The following is an 18,471-nucleotide window of genomic DNA, read 5'->3' on the forward strand; positions in this document are numbered from 1 at the left end:
AGACTTAAACGCCAGGAGTCCCTTGCAGATCTCAGTGCCCGACGATCATGCCAGGGCTCGTGGAGTCATCCGTCATCGGCTTAAGCGACCTCTGGCGCCGGCCGTGCAGGGCCCAGGTGGCCGCCGATCTCGCCGAGTCCTCGGCCAAGGACGGCCACGATGGCGGTGGGAGATAGCGTAGATGCTCGGTGGCGGCCCCAGATGGAGACGCCACCACCGGTCACGGCGCCGCTCGAGCAGGCGGCGGCCTGCACCGGCTCTGGCCGGGCCCACGGCGGCGCCGCTCGAGCAGGCGGCGTCCTGCACCGGCTCTGGCCGGACCCACGGCGGCGCCGCTCGCTGCCGGCTTCTTAGCCAGCCCCCCCCCCCCCCCAGCGCTGTTTTTTCGGGTCTTGCCTGGCCTTCAGCCGTGCTGACCTGGTCGCTGACCTGACCCGGTTACGAACTTGACCTGGTCGCCTGGTCGACAACCATGCCTCGTAAGGCCGGAGTTTGCTTGGTGTCCCGACGTTAAGCACAGCTGCCGGGCGGAGCAGACTGTCAACTGGCCCATTCAGGGAGATTCATCCGGGAACGACGGAGAAAGCTGGGCAGAACGGAGCGCGGCTGACACGGTACCAGGGCGCGACCAGCATGATGGCAGAACGCAACTGACACGATGACGGAGCGCGGCTGACATGACGCCATCAGCCGACCCAGTCATCTCATATTGGTATATCGGCATGCCACTCCCCGCGCCCAGGCGACGGGCTGGGACAGGAGGCTCGTAGACCTGTCTGTGCGGAAGTTGCACTCCTCTAATCATTGCAAGCGTGGGTCACACTTGGAATCATTTTGCACATTTAGAATCGGCCTTGAAGGTCACTTGATATTGCAAAATCAGCAGCATTTTCGATGTTCTTGTGCCCTAATTGGTCAAACGTTGTGTTTTCAGAAGTCGGCACTAGTCACTAACCACTGACCTGTAGGTCAATGTCACTAAACAAATCGCTGAATAAATCGCCAATTTCATGGACATATTTTGCCGCGACTAATACATTTCATTTATGTAAACAAACAAAAAAGGGAACTGGGGGAGGAAGGTATTTGATGTCATAGGATATTGAATTAGCTGCGGGAGGGGGTGAGTATGCGCATGTACCTCAGTCTTTGTGTGTCATTGAATACACAATATTGCCCAAATTATGGGCAGATCCTCATTGTTGCTTAGGAGGGATCATTTGCCGTCCTGGAGCACCTCAGTTTCGTAGGGCCAGTGTTGGATTGTCGCTCAGGCTCGTGGATTGGAGATGAATAAGTCTGGAATGAACGGTTGAGACTCACAAATTACAATATTAATAACTAGGTCTGTATTATATTTTTAGCCTAGCCTTTGAATGGAAAGATAGGCAACTAGAGCTGGTATTAGGGGCACTGAGCTTTACCACATTGTATGTTAGGACCATGTAATTTCAGATGCAGATTGCAGCTTTCTGGCATAATTCAACAGTTCTTGAGTAGTACTGTGTAGCAAGTTTTGAAATATTTAAATGTGATGTCTGAGAGGATATTTCTATAGATACAGAACAGCTGGATTTTTCTATTTTTACAATGATAAGCACTCTATGTCCATAGGCAGATCCTGTGTGGACATGGAGCCATGCCCCCCCCCCCCCAAAAAAAAACCTCTGATAGTATGTTTTGGCCCTCCCAAAACATTCTGAGAACTTCATAAAAGTTTTGTCTTCTTACTGTCTATCTTAACCTTAACTGTTTTAACTGTTTTGTCTTAACTTCTGTTCAAGATCCCAAAGCATTTTGGTGCTTTTTTCAGTTTTGAATGGTGTCCCTACTAGATACTCACAAGAGGCACCATGCACTGGACCTTGGATTTCACACCAGCCAGCTGGTGACAAACAGTTGCCCCCCCCCCCCAAAAAAAAACTCCAGGCTAGATCTGCCCCTGTCCATACCTAATCAGATAGTGTAAAGGCCAAGGTTGGCAGAAGTCTTCTGGAGGCTGTAATCACCAGCCTGAGAGCAAGTGTAAGGGGTTAAGCTAATTGACTGTTCATGAAGTATGCTCATTAACAATGAGCTTCACTTGTTAAGAGTGCCTGCAAAATGTGGTCATACATCACATAGAAAATGCCTAACTCATTGTTGGTTTTATATTGAACATTAAGTAAGGCATATTAGAAGTATATTTATCACTGTAAAGTTAATTGGTGCTGCCTGTTTGTATTTCAACTAGTGACAGAAAATAGTATAGGCTGATAAACACTGGAAACAAAAAGGCATGGACTGTTTTCACAGTGGTCTACCTTAAATAAAAAATGCAGTATAATTCAGGTTTTTGACATTACTATCTTCAGGAATTTCATTCAACCCATGGCTGCTGCCCTGGAACAGTGGATATGCCACATTGCTGTGTCCCTGAAGTAAACCACTATGCCACTGTGTTCCATCTGCACATGACTGCCCCAGTGTGTATGGTGTGGGCTGTCAGCAGCAGACACATTGCATACCTTTGTGTTATTTATCAGATAACAGGAGCAATGGAGAAGCTGAAAACTTTAATGAGTGCATTCATTTTCTTCAAGATGCGAAAAAGGTGGCCAAATGCATAAAAAATAGCAATTCTGGGTGCCTTTGGTAGATCAGTCTCAGACAGGGTTTCAGCAACTGATTTTGTGAAAGCATACTACTGCAGCACTACCACATAAGCATACTACAACATACTATTTACAGTAGGATATGGTGTCTATTTCTGCAAAAGTTGAAATAATATTTCCATCTATCCAGGTGGCAGAGCACGGTGTTTCAAAAGCATGGCCTATTTGAAATGCCTATGAAAAGTTATGCTTTACCCAATGTTTTCTTTTAAGACTATGCATCTAGTTGCAATAAGCGCAAACAAAACCATGCATTAAAAGATAAGATAGCATCGAGCAATGGACATCAGAGAGCTTGAGCTTGTTCTGCATCCAGCCATGTATAAATCACCTCATCGATTCAACATCACCCCGTGATGAAGCGAGTCACTAGTGCGCGCGGCTGAGCACGCCTCTGCGGCCGCTGAAGGCGGGGGCTGACAGGAGCCGCCGCGGTCAGTGGTCGCCGGACGCCGGACGCCGGTCTTCTGGTACCGGTGAGGGCGTGTGGTTATGCTGGCGTGTCAAGTGAAGTTGAGCGAGGAATCGGCGTGGGATGGTGGGAAGAGCTGGAAGACTTCTTGCGATGGTTGGATGCCTGTCGGATGACGGTGGGGCTGGGAGGAAAGCGTAGCGGAAGGCGCTTCTTGGCTTTGGTTTGCGGATTGCGGTGATGGGCGCGCTGTCAGAAAAGGCCACTAAGGATGTCCGGAGGCGGAAGTCGGCGCTGCGTCGGGAGTTCGTTCCTTCCCAGGGTTAGTGTCGGGACCAGCTCGATCATCGACGTGAGCGATCTTCCGAGACATACGGCATGTCCCTCTCCGGTTTGCTACGTTTCGTGCTGCGTTTTCTGGCTCGGAGCCTGACACGTCTGTCGGAGCCGCTCTCTTGGGGAGTCTGTTTTTGGATGGCATTTCGTCGGATGTTGTGGCACAGTTAGGTCTGTTGTACCCCAGCATCGACGTTGAGAACATGCCGATACATACAAAACAAATTGAGGAGGCTGTCCATCGTTCGCCGGCTTAGACCAGTCACGTTGTGGAGGGGTCTGCCGTAGGGAAGGGAGCGCTAGGTCATATCTCCGTGCCGAGGTAGCCGAGCTCTCTCGTGCCGTGTTCGAGATCGGCGCGGCGGCCGCGCCAGCCGGCCGGCCGGCAGGTGCTGTCGCCGGGGGCGGCGTGACGTCATCAGGAGCCGGGCGGGTCAGCCAATGGTCGGCTCAGCGGGGCGGGGGGACCGTCACGCGACCCGGCCTAGGTCAGCTGGGCTGGCGGCCCACAGGAGCGCGCCCAGGGGGAGGGCGGCGGTGCGGCCGGGCCGGGCTGGCCGGCGCCCGGGCCGGGCCGGACTGGTTTCCGGGGCAGGCAAATGCGACGCTGGACGTGTGGTTTTCCGGCCACCGGCAGGTGGCGCGTTCTCAGGCTCCGTTGGGTCGCGGTCGGGGGCGGCCGTCCCCCGTGGTCTGCTGGCGTCGGCGTGGGCTTGGGCACACTCGGCATGATTGCCCTCAAGCTTTGAACTGAGGAGGGTCACCACCGTGTGACCAGTGATGACCGGAACCGAGGTCAAAGGTCCCCGCAGTTCGCAGGGCCGTTCGCCTCATGTGCGGGACCGCATTCCGAAAGTGGATTGTATGCAGTTGGTCGACACGGGAGCAATGGTTACCTGCGTGTCGGCATCTCTTCTGGGGGGTCAGTTCGTTATGACTCAATCCGGGGGCTTTGCATCCGATCACAGTCAACCGCACGACATTGGAATGCGTTGGTATGGTTTCGGCAAACGTTCTGATCCGTACGGCAGTGATAAATGACGTTCAGGTGCTGATGTTAGAAGGCTTGTCTGTTCCGGCCGTCCTTGGAAATGATGATCTGGCGTCGTTCAAGTCCTTCCAAGCAAACTGCAGCGTGCGAGTGCTTTATTTAGGGTTTTTTTGCGTAAAATTGGAGGAGCCGCTTGACAGCGTTCCGAGGCGGCCAGTTTTTGTGCGTGTTGTATCTGATGTCGTAATGGGACCATTTTCTGAAGGGATTATTTACCTGCAAGGTGAGGACTTCGGGCCGATTTCTCGAGGCCTCATGTTTGATCCGGATCCTCGACAAATCGAACATTTCGAAGTTTTCAAATCGAACGAAGAGTTTCGGTTAGTCCTTGCTTGGGTCGGCCTGTGATTGATAACCCCATTCCAATCGTGGAAAACCCCGGACCCGATTCTGTCGATCTTTTTATCCATTCCGTTACTGGCAAAGTGGAAGACATGAAGACGGCTTTAGTGTGTGTGTGGGGGGGGGGGGGGGGGCAAGCCTTAATGGCTCGGACCGGTAACCGTTGGTTTGGCTGAAGCGGAAGTCAGTGAGGTCAGTGGAAGGAAACTGAAGAGTCTACTTGACGGACACTGGGACAACATCGGCGGGTCACGACCTGTCGCGGTCAGGCTCAGACGAGCTCCCACATCATTTGGGACCAGAGGTGTGGAGGCAGATCGCCGACATGGAGGCCCGCGGGCTAATCCGGCGTTCCAATTGTCCTCGGTCGTCACTTGTTGTGCTGGTTAAGAAGTCAGATGGCTCTTTTCGTCTGGCGGTGGACTTTGTGCGTAGCAACAGACACGGCCAGGCTTCCCCGTCGTAAAGCCCACATGCATGGCCCTGACATCAGAGGACCGTTAAGTGATGCTGGTTTCTTGTCCCGTGTCCCCAGGCGCCGAGCGTGACCGCTGACCCCGGGATCCTGCGCCGACGGGCATGGCTCTTCAGCTCAGCTACAGACTCTTGGGCCGCCAGCTGAGTGCTGGGCAGGTAAGCGAGACGATCCGCTGTATGGAGGTCCAGTCTCCACATCGCCTGGCTGCCACTGGCGCCGTTACTGTCACGGACTGATCGCTGACGCGTGCCTTGCTCGTCTCATGCGGCGCGGCGTGGTAGAAAGCACGTGGTATGTTGAATGATGCGTAGCGTGGACAAACCCCGTGGTATGTTGAATGGCGTGTAGCGTGAAGAAACCCCGTGGTATGTTGAATGGCGCAGGCGCGTGGCGTGGCACAAAGCCCTGTGGTATGTTGGATGACGCGTAGCGTGTAGAAACCCCGTGGTATGTTGAATGGGGCCGGCGCGCGGCGTGTTAGAAAGTCTTGTGGTATGTTGAATGGCGCCGGCGCGTAGCGTAGTAGAAACCCCGTGGTATGTTGAATGGCGCCGCCGCGTAGTGTAGTAGAGCTCTCTGATATGTTGAATGGCGCCGGCGCGTAGCGTGGTAGAAGGCTCTGTGATATGTTGAACGGTACCGGCAGGTGGTGTGGTAGGAAGCTTTGCGGTATGTTGGAGCGCCTTGTTTGCATCCTACCTCGCACCGGGGTCGGTATCGCCGTCTGTGTACAGCGCCGGCGCGTCTTGCTGTCCACGGCGGCGCCCGGTCCAGGCCCCCTCACGCCCCACCCTGCCCTCCCGCCGCCGGTGTCGGCCTCGCTGGAGCCCCACCCGCAACGAGTCGCCACGCCCACAGGCGACGCGCGTCGGCCGGCGCCGTCTCTCGCTCCTCCGCGAGCGCGCGCTCGTCGCCGGACAGTGGACGGTCGCCGCCGACGGCGCCACCTTTGACGTCATCAACCCGGCCACCGATGACGTCATCGCCAGCGTGCCGGACCTGGGCGAGGCTGACGCGGCGCGGGCCGTGGCGGCGGCGGCGGAGGCGCAGAGGAGCTGGGGACAGACCGCGCCCAGGGTGAGCACAGATCGTGCCAGGGGTACACACACATTGCCCAAGGGAAGTAGGTACCTGTCGTGCCCGAGGGGCGCTGCGTGCCATGCCCGGGGTGGAACTGGGTATCTCTTCGGGTGCTGTGGCCTTTAAGATGGTCATATTCTCTCCCCCCCCCCCCCCACACACATACGTATACACATACACACAAAGATGTATCACTCAGAGAAAAAAAAACACAGGTGAAATCTCCGGGAAAAGTAGTAGCAACACCTGCAATGATCAGGGTCCGCGCGACACTCACATGGAGCACGAGAGGAGCGGCATGTTTGTCCGCATTGACGTGGCCTTTGATCGCGGCGGAACAGCTGAGACTGCCCTTAGGACTGCGAAGTCGGCCGTCCCCGGGTGATGACCAGGCTTCACTGCGGCCGACAGCGGCGCTCGCAGCTGCTGCAGGCCTACTTCCGCCTGCTGGAGGAGCACGGCGAGCAGCTGGCCGCCCTGCTGACGGCAGAGCAGGGCAAGCCGCTGGCCGAGGCGCGCGCCGAGGTGGCCTACGGCGCCGGCTACATCGAGTGGTTCGCAGGCGAGGCGCGCCGCATCCACGTGAGTGGCCGCCGCTGGAGCGCGAGGCTACCCCGACCCGGGGAGGGGCGGTGACTGATGCCGCCGGCGTCGGTGGGAGGAGCTGCTGGCGAGGTGGACCTGGCGCGAGGCTATCCCCACCCGGGGAGGGGCGATGGCTGGCGCCGCCGGCGTCGGTGGGAGGAGCTGCTGGCGAGGTGGACCTGGCGCGAGGCTATCCCCACCCGGGGAGGGGCGTTGACTGGCGCCGCCGGCGTTGATGGGAGAGCTACTGGCGAGGTGGACCTGGCGCGAGGCTATCCCTACCCAGGGCAGGGGCGTTGACTGACACCGCCGGCGTTGATGGGAGAGCTACTGGCGAGAGCGTGGCTTATGCGCGCCTAGCGGCGGCGTGGCAGCAGGAAACATTCATACTTTGTGGGGTGACGACGACGCCTGATCGTGAATTCTGATGTTAATGTTGTCTGCCAGATGTCGTCTGGGCGGAGCTTGACCGCGCGGTCGCTCTGTAGTTGACTTGCGTTTCACGGGTCATTTGATTTGCCGTATGTTGGACAAGCCCCTGGGAGACGTGGCTGGGCGTAGGTCACAGACGCCGGCGGCATAGGTCACAGACGCCGCCGGCGTAGGTCACAGACGCCGCCCCTGTGAGCGTTCTCTCTGTTCATTGTCTTTGTTGTTTTTTTTCGCTGTGCTTCCCTTCCGACGGGACGGAGCCGCGGGACGACGTGTCATGACACCTGCTGATGTCGGCTGGCGTGCCGTGTCATGCTGACGCCGTGTCCCTGCTGGCAGGGTGAGGTGGTGGACGGCGCGGCGCCGCACAAGGAGACGCTGATGATCCGACAGCCGGCCGGAGTGGCCGCCCTCATCACACCGGTACAGTAAACACGCCATCACACCTGTACGGTTAACACGTCATCACACGGGTGCAGTAAACACGTCATCACACGGGTACAGTTAACACGTCATCACACGGGTGCAGTAAACACGTCATCACACGGGTACAGTTAACACGTGTGCAGTGTTTACGGGTGCAGTCAACACGTCATCACACCGGTACAGTCAACACGTCATCACACGGGTGCAGTAAACACGCCATCACAGCCGTACAGTAAACATGTCATCACACCGGTACAGTAAACACGTCATCACACCGGTACAGTAAACACGTCATCACACTGGTACAGTGAAGACGTCATCACACCGGCACAGTGAACACGTCATCACACCGGTACAGTAAACACGTCATCACACCGGTACAGTTAACACGTCATCACACCGGTACAGTGAACACGTCATCACAGCGGTACAGTTAACACGTCATCAGACCGGTACAGTTAACACGTCATCACACGGGTGCAGTAAACACGTCATCACAGCGGTACAGTAAAAAGGTCATCACACGGGCGAAGTAAACACGTCATCACAGCGGTACGGTAGACACGTCATCACACCGGTACAGTAAATAGGTCATCACACGGGTGAAGTAAACACGTCATCACGGCGGTACGGTAGACACGTCATCACACCGGTACAGTTAACACGTCATCACACCGGTGCAGTAAACACGTCATTTTACCGGAACAGTAACATGCCATCACACGGTTGAAGTAAACACGTCGTCATGCCGGTGCAGTTAACACCGTCATCACACCGGTACCACGGTCTTAACCGCGGCCATGTCACCTGAGTTTGTTGTAATGGTCAAATGTTTCACGCGCTGGTATCAGGGCCCCCTCCCCTCCGCCTCCCTGGCTCCTTGGCTCCTTAACCTCGTAGCTCCCCTGCAGCGCGTGTGGAACCAAAATGGCGAAGTGTCCCCCCCCCCCCCCCCCCTCCTCTTCTTTCACGCGGTTCTCTGATAATTTGCCTCAGGGTCTGGTGCGTTGCGTGACACCACGCGCACCAGAAACCTTCTTTGTCCTCCCCCATCACGTTCAAAAGTCTACCTGTGCCTACGTATCATGCCTGCGTTAGCGTACGTTGCCCGTAAATCCCACCGACGTTGGCCTTGCGACGGCATGACGGGCACTGAACGGAGCTCCGTCTCGAAACGCCTGGTTAAGTGTTTTACTGTTATCTGTGCAAGTGCTTAATCGTGCTGGTGGAATTGGTAGGCCTCTCGGAGCTTTATAAATCATAAAAGCGCTGTTGGTGGGTGACGCCAGTCGGCGGTTACAAGTGCTTGGGAGCACACGGCGTTGTTGTTACGCCACCTGTCTCTGTGTCGACGCTAGGCACTCGTGTCTGCGTAGCTCTCCTCTCTCGCAATCTGCTGTACCTCTTGCCCAGGCGCATCGGCACAAACCGAGCTCTGGTGTAAACCGGAGCCCAGGCTCTGTGATCGCTGCGTCACGTGTGTGACGAGGTTGTCACGTGACGTCAGCATGTCCTCGTCACGCCCTGACCTCGTCACCACTGTGTCACGCCCTGACCTCGTCACCGCTGTGTCACGCCCTGACCTCGTCACCACTGTGTCCACGCCCTGACCTCGTCACCACTGTGTCACGCCCTGACCTCGTCACCACTGTGTCACGCCCCTGACCTCGTCACCACTGTGTCACGCCCTGACCTCGTCACCGCTGTGTCACGCCCTGACCTCGTCACCACTGTGTCACGCCCTGACCTCGTCACCACTGTGTCACGCCCTGACCTCGTCGCCGCTGTGTCACGCCCTGACCTCGTCACCACTGTGTCACGCCCTGACCTCGTCACCACTGTGTCACGCCCTGACCTCGTCACCACTGTGTCACGCCCTGACCTCGTCACCGCTGTGTCACGCCCTGACCTCGTCACCGCTGTGTCACGCCCTGACCTCGTCACCGCTGTGTCACGCCCTGACCTCGTCACCGCTGTGTCACGCCCTGACCTCGTCACCGCTGTGTCACGCCCTGACCTCGTCACCGCTGTGTCACGCCCTGACCTCGTCACCGCTGTGTCACGCCCTGACCTCGTCACCGCTGTGTCACGCCCCGACCTCGTCACCACTGTGTCACGCCCTGACCTCGTCACCACTGTGTCACGCCCTGACCTCGTCACCGCCGTGTCACGCCCTGACCTCGTCACCGCTGTGTCACGCCCTGACCTCGTCACCACTGTGTCACGCCCTGACCTCGTCACCACTGTGTCACGCCCTGACCTCGTCACCACTGTGTCACGCTCCGCCCGGCAGTGGAACTTCCCGATCGCGATGCTGCTGCGCAAGCTGGGGGCGGCTCTGGCTTGCGGCTGCGCGGCCGTGGCCAAGCCGGCCGAGGACACGCCGCTGTCGGCTCTGGCTCTGGCCGCGCTGGCGGAGCAGGCCGGCCTGCCGCCGGGCGTGTTAAGCGTGCTGACCGCCTCCAGAGCGCGCACGCCGGAGGTGGGGGCGGCCCTCTGCCGGGACCCGCGCGTCGCCGTACTCTCCTTCACAGGTGACGGTGGTTTGGGGGGGAGGGGTACCCGCACGGATGAGGCTGGGCCGTGCACGCTCAGGTGGGGGTTGTGTTGGCGCACTCGCCGGTTCGGATTTGTGTGTTGCCGAGTACTGCAGGCACTCATCCGATTTCCTTACGTTTTAACTGGAAACAGTCTGGACATGACCGCGTGGTGGTTGGGGACATCTGCACTCACGGGTGCTCGCGTTCGAACCCAGTCGGTATATCTCGTGCCGTTGCGAGCCAACTGGCACTTGCTGCCCGCTGTTTTGGCCGCGCGCCAGCTCTTGCCAGCTGAGCAGGCTGGGGCGACGTCAGTACGGTTTTTGCACTTCTTCAGGTGAGATAATCACATGCGGCGTAGCGCACTGACAGTGAGGTTTCTCCCGTAGTGCCTGCCTTTCACGCCAGGGTGAGAGGCAGGCGACGCCGTGTAGCCTTATCAGCTGAGTGCGTCGTAAAGTCCCAGTGACGACGACGAGTACGGTTTTTCTCGTTCCAGGCTCGACGGCCGTGGGCAAGCTGCTGTACGCGCAGTGCGCCTCCACCGTGAAGAAGCTGAGCTTGGAGCTGGGCGGCAACTCGCCCTTCATCGTGTTCGACTCTGCAGACCTGGAGAAGGCGGTGGCCGGCTGCATGGCCTCCAAGTTCAGGAACTCCGGCCAGGTTAGCTGTCGGCGGGCTCAGCACGCGCGGAGGCTGGCGCCGCCTCGCCGCCGCCGGGGAGGGGGAGGCGCCGGCGGACTCAGCACGCACGGAGGATGGCGCCGCCTCGCCGTCGCCGGGGAGGGGGAGGTGCCGGCGGACTCAGCACGCACGGAGGATGGCGCCGACCCGCCGCCGCCGGGGAGGGGGAGGCGCCGGCGGGCCCAGCACGCACGGAGGCTGGCGCCGCCTCGCCGCCGCCGGGGAGGGGGAGGCGCCGGCGGGCCCAGCACGCATGGGGGACTGCGCCGCCGCCGCTGGAGAGGGGGAGGGAGCGGAGGGGAGGTGATGGGGTGTCGGAAGTCTGGCGATGGATTGGCTGATGCGGGTGATGCTGGGTGGTGACTGAAGGTAGCCAAGGTAGCGAGGCTGTTCGCCTTAGACAGTCGTGCTTGTCTGCCAGTCCGGTGTGGGCTGTTGGTTCTGGTCGTGATGATGATGATGACATTCCGGAACAGAAACGCAGACAGTGCGTAGCCATTAGAAATTGTGTGGGTGTTGATGATGGTGCCAATGATGATGATAATGATAAGAACCGGAATAGTAGCAGTAATGATACAGCCAATGCTGCTATCGCGGATGATGAGTCATCATAGCACCAACCTCAGAAGCATGGACCGAAACAATGCATGAGTTTGGAAAATCTTGCATGCACTACTATAACCTGGCAAATGTCATCAGTGATGATGATGCTGATAACGAAGATGTCGACGACGATGATGACGATAATGATGATGAATGCACGACGTCGGTGATGATGGAATGATGAAGATGACGGTCGGCATGATGATGGTAGTGATGATGATGGCAGTGATGATGATGACAGTGATGATGATGGTAGTGATGATGATGATGATCATGATGATGATTATGATAATGATGACTCCCCTCGCTGGCAGACGTGCATCAGCACCAACCGCATCCTGGTGCAGGCGGGCGTGTACGACCGGTTTGTGGCGGCGCTGGGCTCCGTCATGGCATCGCAGCTGACCGCCGGCGACGGCGCCGCCGATGGCGTGAACCTCGGCCCGCTGGTCAACAACGCCCAGCTGGAGAAGGTGGGCCCGCCGCCCGACGGCTGGCGCTGCGGCGGGAGGGTGCGGAGGGCAGGTGACGCCCCTGGGCGCGGTCGGATGTGGATGGTTCAACGGTTCTGAAAGGTTCAGTGAATGCCCAGTACCCAGTACCCAGTACAGCAAGCTCGAGCAAGCTTCTGGTGGTCATTTTGAATTCATTGTTAACTTTGATGACTTCTTAAGTTTTTTGATAACTTTGATTGCTCCTTGTGCTCATTTTGAAGCACCAGGAGCTGTCAGTTGATAAGCTTTGATAATCAATTGACAGCTTATCAACTGGTGAGCTTTCAGTTGATTAAGCTTTTTCATTGACAAGCTTTGGCCTCGCAAAACGGATGAGATGAGGATATCATGGGGATAGGGTAGTGCCTGACGTAGAGAGAGAGAGAGGGAGAGAGAGAGAGAGAGAGAGAGAGAGAGAGAGAGAGAGAGAGAGATATATATATATATATATATATATATATATATATATATATATATATGTATGTATGTATAAATGCGACTCGACTCCGTTAGTCACAATATCTGGACTGGAATTCGTTTGAGACGGGAGGCAGACTTCACGCCAGCACGAGCTGCGTGTCCGTTTTCAGTCGGCGCTGACACGGTGACGGCGATGCTGAGCCGTACGCTCCCGCTGTCGCGGGACGGAGAGTCTTCACGTCCCTCACCCTCCCCTCCCCCCCCCCCTCCCACTCCAAACTCTCTCCAAAGTTATGCATGCTGGGGCAAAGCGGAAGAGATGTTGTATAAGTGATGATGATGTGATGATGAAGTGATGTATATAAGTGGAGTGATGTTAACGTAAAACTGCATCGGAGCAGATCCATTGGACCAGGCAAGGTTAGTGGTGGAGCAAAGCGAATTTACGCCCGTTCTTTATCGCTTGCGCTTGGCATTCTCCAGTGCATTGTACGCTAAGTCCAAGCGGTAAACAACCGGCGTTCTTGATATATAGCTATACGCTGGTTCCGCTCTGTTACACGCCGCCGGAAAGCCTTCGGCGAGTGTCAACCGCGCCTTGTAAAAACAGGTGATGTGGGTCAAACCTTGTGTGGGTAGCGAGCTTTTGATCTTAAGAACCAAGCACAACACGCCAGTAAAACAAACGGCAGTGAATGATGGTTGTTAAAGTTTATCAAGTATCGGTTAATGCCACAAGGCTATGTCACGCTTCGCCTGTGAGAGGTCTCATTGTTTCAATAAACGTTTCTTCATGGCAGCATTCGGCTTGTCTTCGCCTTGGGATGCCCCGACCTCATTGCTTGTTTGTTTTTGTTTGTTTGTTAGTTTGTTTTTTGTTAGGATGGTAACGTGTGTGTGGTAAGATACAGGAAATCAGCATGGGAGGCCCCTGAGAGCACATTATCGCTTAGGGGGACCGCTTTCTAGACGCCCAATGTGGCTGACACGATTGAACGACTGGGCGATCGGGCTCTCGACAAAGAGGTCATCAGTCGTGACCCATGGGGGGGGGGGGGGTGGTCTTGCAATGTCCACAGAATGTGTAAATATGCCATGTTTATGATGTCAGAGTTTGAGGGCGTTTCGACTGCCTGGGTCACGTTGCGCCCGTAGCTGTGCTAAGTGACTGTCATGTGATGATTTCACAGCATGCGAGGACTGCGCGCTTTGTGCGCTGTCTCATCACAGATAGATTGGTCAGAATGTGGGTTTTCCAGTGTTGCTGTCAAGTGCCATCAAACTGGTGAGAACATGGTCCGAAAACTGTCATTACGCGGTCATAACACATGGTCTAAATACCTTTCCTTCATGAACGGTTACCATTGCAAAGATGTTAAGAACTCGCCAACTAAAAGTATTAGTGCTTTACGTTTGTCTAGTCGTTAAAGCTATCTCCCCAAAAGCACTGTTCGCGAGCATCTGAGGCGGCTCCCCGGATGAAGTCAACTGCCCAGAAAGCATTTTTATGACGTGGAGTGCTCTCACTAACTTGCCTTTTTGCAGTTTACAAAAGTTGATTTCTCATAATTGCATGAAATGGTGTGGCTTCAAGCCTGTGCCGTCACCAGCTGTGTATTCTTCAGCCAGCTGTGTGGTGTCTTAAAATATTTTGGACAGGGGACTGAGCAGCAGGAAGTGGAAAAACCTGCTTCAAAATAAGTCAACAAACTAGTATTTTTACGAGTTTAGCCCACTTTTCTCTCCAAAGAGGGTGCTGCATCCCAAGTAAGGGAAGTACGGAAAAGTTAGGAGATTGCTGAATATGAGGCTGCACCGCTGCCTTCAGGTCTCGCGCGGGCCACGAGTCGTGTCTTGCTGTTAGTTCCGCCGCTGGCCGCCAGGTGTCGGGCTTGGTGTCGGAGTCTGTGCGCCAGGGCGCCCGCCAGGTGTGGCCGCGGCCCGGCTCCGCGGCGCCGGAGGGCCGCTTCTACCCGCCGACGCTGCTGACCGAGGTCACGCCCGACATGGCCTGCTTCAGGGAGGAGGTGTTCGGCCCGGTGGCGGCCTGCGCCAGGTGAGCCGACGCCCCGCCCACCGGCGATGGGGGGGAGGGGGGCGCGGCTGCCCTCGGCCGGCCGACTTCGGGGCTGTGCTGGCGCCGGGTGGGGCGGAGGCGCCTCCCGTCGGTGACGCCGAGCGTGCGCCAGGGGAGCGTGCACGCACCAGTGTGTGACGCGGCGGGGAGCGTGCACGCACCAGTGTGTGACGCAGCGCGGAGCGTGCACGCACCAGTGTGTGACGCAGCGGGGAGCACGCGCGCGCCGCGGCAGGGAAGGTGGAGCCGAAGGGCGGATGTGCCGGGGGGAGAGGGGACACCGCGTGGAGTGGGGAAGCGGCAACCGTACACGGCTTTGCAGTGCAGCGCGTGCTGGGATATTGTCACCAACACTACTGTCGGTGGCAGGTGCGTATGTGTGCTTGTGTTGCTCTCTGTTCTCCCACGCTCCCATTCGACGTTATCGAGGGCGACACAGCGGTGTCGATTCTCAGCTCAGAGCTCTTGTGCGGATCAGTTTTTCCTTGATAACGTTGTCTCACCAGTGCCTCCCGTGATACTGAAGGTCGACAAATGCCAGCATAACATCTCCGACCTCAAAGTGCCGAAAACTATGGGGTCAATGCGCATGACTGCTTACAGCAGTGACGTGAATAGTGGCCAGCTGACATGAATGGTGGCCAGCTGGCATGAATGGTGGCCAGCTGACATGAATGGTGGCCAGTCTAGCTGTCGGGCCGCCCAGCGGAAGCTCGCGCAGTGGCGGTATGCGCAGCCTCAGGGCGAGCCCCAGCCTGTGAGATAGAGCCGCCGCTGCCCGCCGTTGGGAGGCGCGCGCAGTGGCGCCCCGGTTCGGCGCCCTCGCTGAGGCGAGGTTCGGCGTTTCGCCGCCAGGTTTGAGACGGAGGAGGAGGCGTTGGCCATCGCCAACAGCAGCGACATGGGCCTGGCCGGCTACATCTTCACCGAAAACATCGCACAGGTCAGGCTCGATGTGGCCAGGGTGCAGACTTCACCGGCGAGGTCAAGATGGGCCGGGATGAGTCCGGTTAGGTCCGATATAGTATGGACTCGATAGGTCAGGACGATATGAGAGTCATTGGCTCCCACCGCGCCGTGACCGCCCACATCTTCACAGAGAGCGCACAGCTCTGAGAGCGGAGAGAGCAGAACAGGCTGCAGTCTGGTTCAGCTAGCTGGTCAGTTAGGTCTCGTCAGGTGAGGTCGGTGGTGCCAATGACAATCAAGCAACAACAATCAAACAGCAGCAATCAAACGACAGCAACCAAACAACAGAACGCTCGAGTCTTCCGGCGCGGGCCGGGAGCAGTCCGGGGGGCTCGGGGACATGAGGTCGCCACTGGGCCGGCCGTGGCACGTGTCCACGACAAGCTGTGCGTGTGCTCAAGACAGGTGGTCTCCATATGGTCCGTGGCAGGTTGTGTTGGTGCGACCCATCTCGATTTTTGTCCATCCGTTCCACAACAGGTCATGTTCGTGTGGTGCCCTCAGGCCGTGTCCATGTGACCCATGACAGCCTATATCCATGTGGCCCACGCCATTCTGTCCGGGCAGCCTGGACTGAGTGGTGCGTGACCTGACCTGACCCCGGACGGAGCCGTCGCTTGCGCGGTCGCCTGCAGCGGCGTTCGCCGGAGATGGGAGCCCGGCCGCCGCACCGGCTACCACTTTGTGGTACCGCTGCGGTACGCCGCAGCGGTACCGCTGTGCCGCCCGGCTGCGCTAACGTCTCCCCCTCTCCGGCGCGTGCCCCAGGCGTGCCGTGTCCCTGTGCCGTCCGGCTGCGCTAACGTCTCCCCCTCTCCGGCGCGTGCCCCAGGCGTGCCGTGTCCCTGTGCCGCCCGGCTGCGCTAACGTCTCCCCTCTCCGGCGCGTGCCCCAGGCGTGCCGTGTCCCTGTGCCGTCCGGCTGCGCTAACGTCTCCCCTCTCCGGCGCGTGCCCCAGGCGTGCCGTGTCCCTGTGCCGCCCGGCTGCGCTAACGTCTCCCCCTCTCCGGCGCGTGCTCCAGGCGTGCCGTGTCCCTGTGCCGTCCGGCTGCGCTAACGTCTCCCCCTCTCCGGTGCGTGCCCCAGGCGTGCCGTGTCCCTGTGCCGTCCGGCTGCGCTAACATCTCCCCCTCTCCGACGTGCCCCAGGCGTGGCGGGTCAGCCGGGCGCTGGAGTGCGGCATGGTCGGGGTGAACGAGGGCCTGATCTCGCAGCCGGAGGCGGCCTTCGGCGGCGTGAAGCTGAGCGGGCTGGGCCGCGAGGGCGGCCACTACTCCGTGGAGGACTACACCGAGGTCAAGTACATCTGCTTCGGCACGAAGTGAGCCCGGCGCGCGCCGAGGCCGCGGCCCGCGCGCCGAGGCCGCGGCCGGGACGCTGCGGGTCGGCGGTCAGTGTCGTGTTCGGCTCCGGCTTGGTGTGAGAGTACGGGCGGCGAAGGAGTGAGGCGGCTGTCGGGTGTCGCCGGGAGAGCGGACGTGGCTGGCTGTCGGAGCGGAAAGCTGTACGGTGGATGATGAATCCGTTGTATTTACAGGTTACAAACTTAGTATTTCATTTTTCGGCGGGGCGTTCCATGTCCAGCGGTGAAAACCGACTCGGTCTACTGATAAAAGAAGTCTTAAGCTGGAGCTAAGTTGGATTACCCGCGGGCATTTTTGTGATAAGTAGCTGCACAGATTTGGTGCATTTATATTTGGTGGTACGTGCACTCGGGTGGGATTAGTGGCGCTGTCAGTGCTCAGTGTCGTGGGAATTTCCTCTCTAGTCTGCACCTCGTAGGCAAGTTGGGGGCGTGTGACATGCGCCCGTCGCTGGATGCCCCTGGGCGCGGCGTAATCGGTATGACAGCATCGTGTCGTCATGAGGGGTCGTTAGAAAACTTTTTGATTGAAAGGGTTCGTTGTTAGTCCATATACCCGATGGCGATTAGCACAGTTTGGTCAGGCAGGGAGGACTTCCTGAAGCGGATCACTCGTGTGGTGTGCCGCCGACCTGTCAAATGGTGTGCCACCCCCTCCTCGGGTGGGTTTTTTTGTGCCGTATGCTGCTGGACTCCCCCAGCTAAGTCAGAGACCATGGTGCCGGCTCAATGTTGGCTGCATAATTTGAATGCTTTCGAGTTGTGTGTATTATTGTTGTGCTCTACGTCATAAAATCTAGTGCAATCTTGTTTGCTTCATTTCATGGCAAGCACCGCGGCTGTTCCGGACATGCGCTGTGCGTTTGGCGGTTCAGTTTTTGTTCGCGTTCTCCCTCGCGCGTGATGAGTCCAGACCACACTGAAACGAGCATTGTGTTCCAGAGTGTGTGTTGCCCTGACTGATGCCGCGTGATCTGGATTGGGGTCATGTGGCGCTCGGCCCCGCTGATGTACGATTTGATGTCACCTCCCTAATGTCTGCCGACCTACAGACAGCCGTCTTCCATTTTTGTCTGGATGGTCAATCGTCTTCCAACGTATGCTGTTGTAAAATGATGTGTTCAATGGTGTTCAGAATAAATCTTTTGTAGCGAATTGGAATTTATATACCCTGTGTTGTACCCCGTGTTTGGTGGAAGGCGGTTTGGTACATCACACAACCCAGAATGAAAATGCGAGACAGAAAACAAGTACGCGCACATGCATAGCGTTTGCACTACGAGACGAGCAGTAGGACCAACATAGGTAGTGCTGCGACAGCCTGGGGACGATGTTACCATGGTGATTCAGATCCCACCCACGGTTACCTCTGCAGCGGGTAGCATGGTGTTGAACGTCCCGTATCTGATAAACTAAGTCAGAGCTAAGTTATTATTATATATTACTATATTATTATTATATATTTATTTTTTATATTATATGTATATATATATATTTATATTATGTTATGTGCTATCATATTTAT

At 57.2% G+C, this 18,471-nt stretch overlaps 1 protein-coding gene across 3 annotated transcripts; it reads left to right on the forward strand.

Annotated features, from left to right (window-relative positions):
- The first annotated feature begins 722 nt into the window (after positions 1 to 722).
- LOC119089621 (succinate-semialdehyde dehydrogenase, mitochondrial) lies at positions 723 to 18,095 on the forward strand. 3 transcript variants are annotated; one of them, XM_037212404.1, is made up of 11 exons: positions 723 to 812; positions 5,331 to 5,428; positions 6,132 to 6,350; positions 6,765 to 6,935; positions 7,710 to 7,793; positions 10,090 to 10,330; positions 10,836 to 10,999; positions 11,938 to 12,096; positions 14,421 to 14,593; positions 15,470 to 15,557; positions 16,732 to 18,095. In XM_037212404.1, exons 2-11 carry the CDS (start codon positions 5,375 to 5,377, stop codon positions 16,906 to 16,908), a joined length of 1,530 nt encoding a protein of 509 aa, XP_037068299.1. In that variant the 5' UTR covers positions 723 to 812; positions 5,331 to 5,374; the 3' UTR covers positions 16,909 to 18,095. The 3 variants fall into 3 exon arrangements, with proteins under 3 accessions (XP_037068299.1, XP_037068308.1, XP_037068315.1); XM_037212413.1 differs by lacking the exon at positions 723 to 812 and adding an exon at positions 1,033 to 1,123; XM_037212420.1 differs by lacking the exon at positions 723 to 812 and adding an exon at positions 1,167 to 1,345.
- The last annotated feature ends 376 nt before the right edge of the window (positions 18,096 to 18,471 follow it).

Source organism: Pollicipes pollicipes, unplaced genomic scaffold, assembly GCF_011947565.3.
Source record: "Pollicipes pollicipes isolate AB1234 unplaced genomic scaffold, Ppol_2.1 Scaffold_1600;HRSCAF=1878_pilon_pilon_pilon, whole genome shotgun sequence".
Taxonomy (NCBI): Eukaryota; Metazoa; Arthropoda; class Thecostraca; order Pollicipedomorpha; family Pollicipedidae; genus Pollicipes; species Pollicipes pollicipes.

Bases quoted from the DNA above. Each gene is read 5' to 3' on its own strand.
- LOC119089621 (XM_037212404.1), top strand. From the start codon at position 5,375: ATGGCTCTTCAGCTCAGCTACAGACTCTTGGGCCGCCAGCTGAGTGCT. The intron at 7,794-10,089 runs GTACAGTAAACA...TCCGCCCGGCAG, and splicing joins TGGCCGCCCTCATCACACCG to TGGAACTTCCCGATCGCGAT. The intron at 11,000-11,937 runs GTTAGCTGTCGG...CCTCGCTGGCAG, and splicing joins AGTTCAGGAACTCCGGCCAG to ACGTGCATCAGCACCAACCG.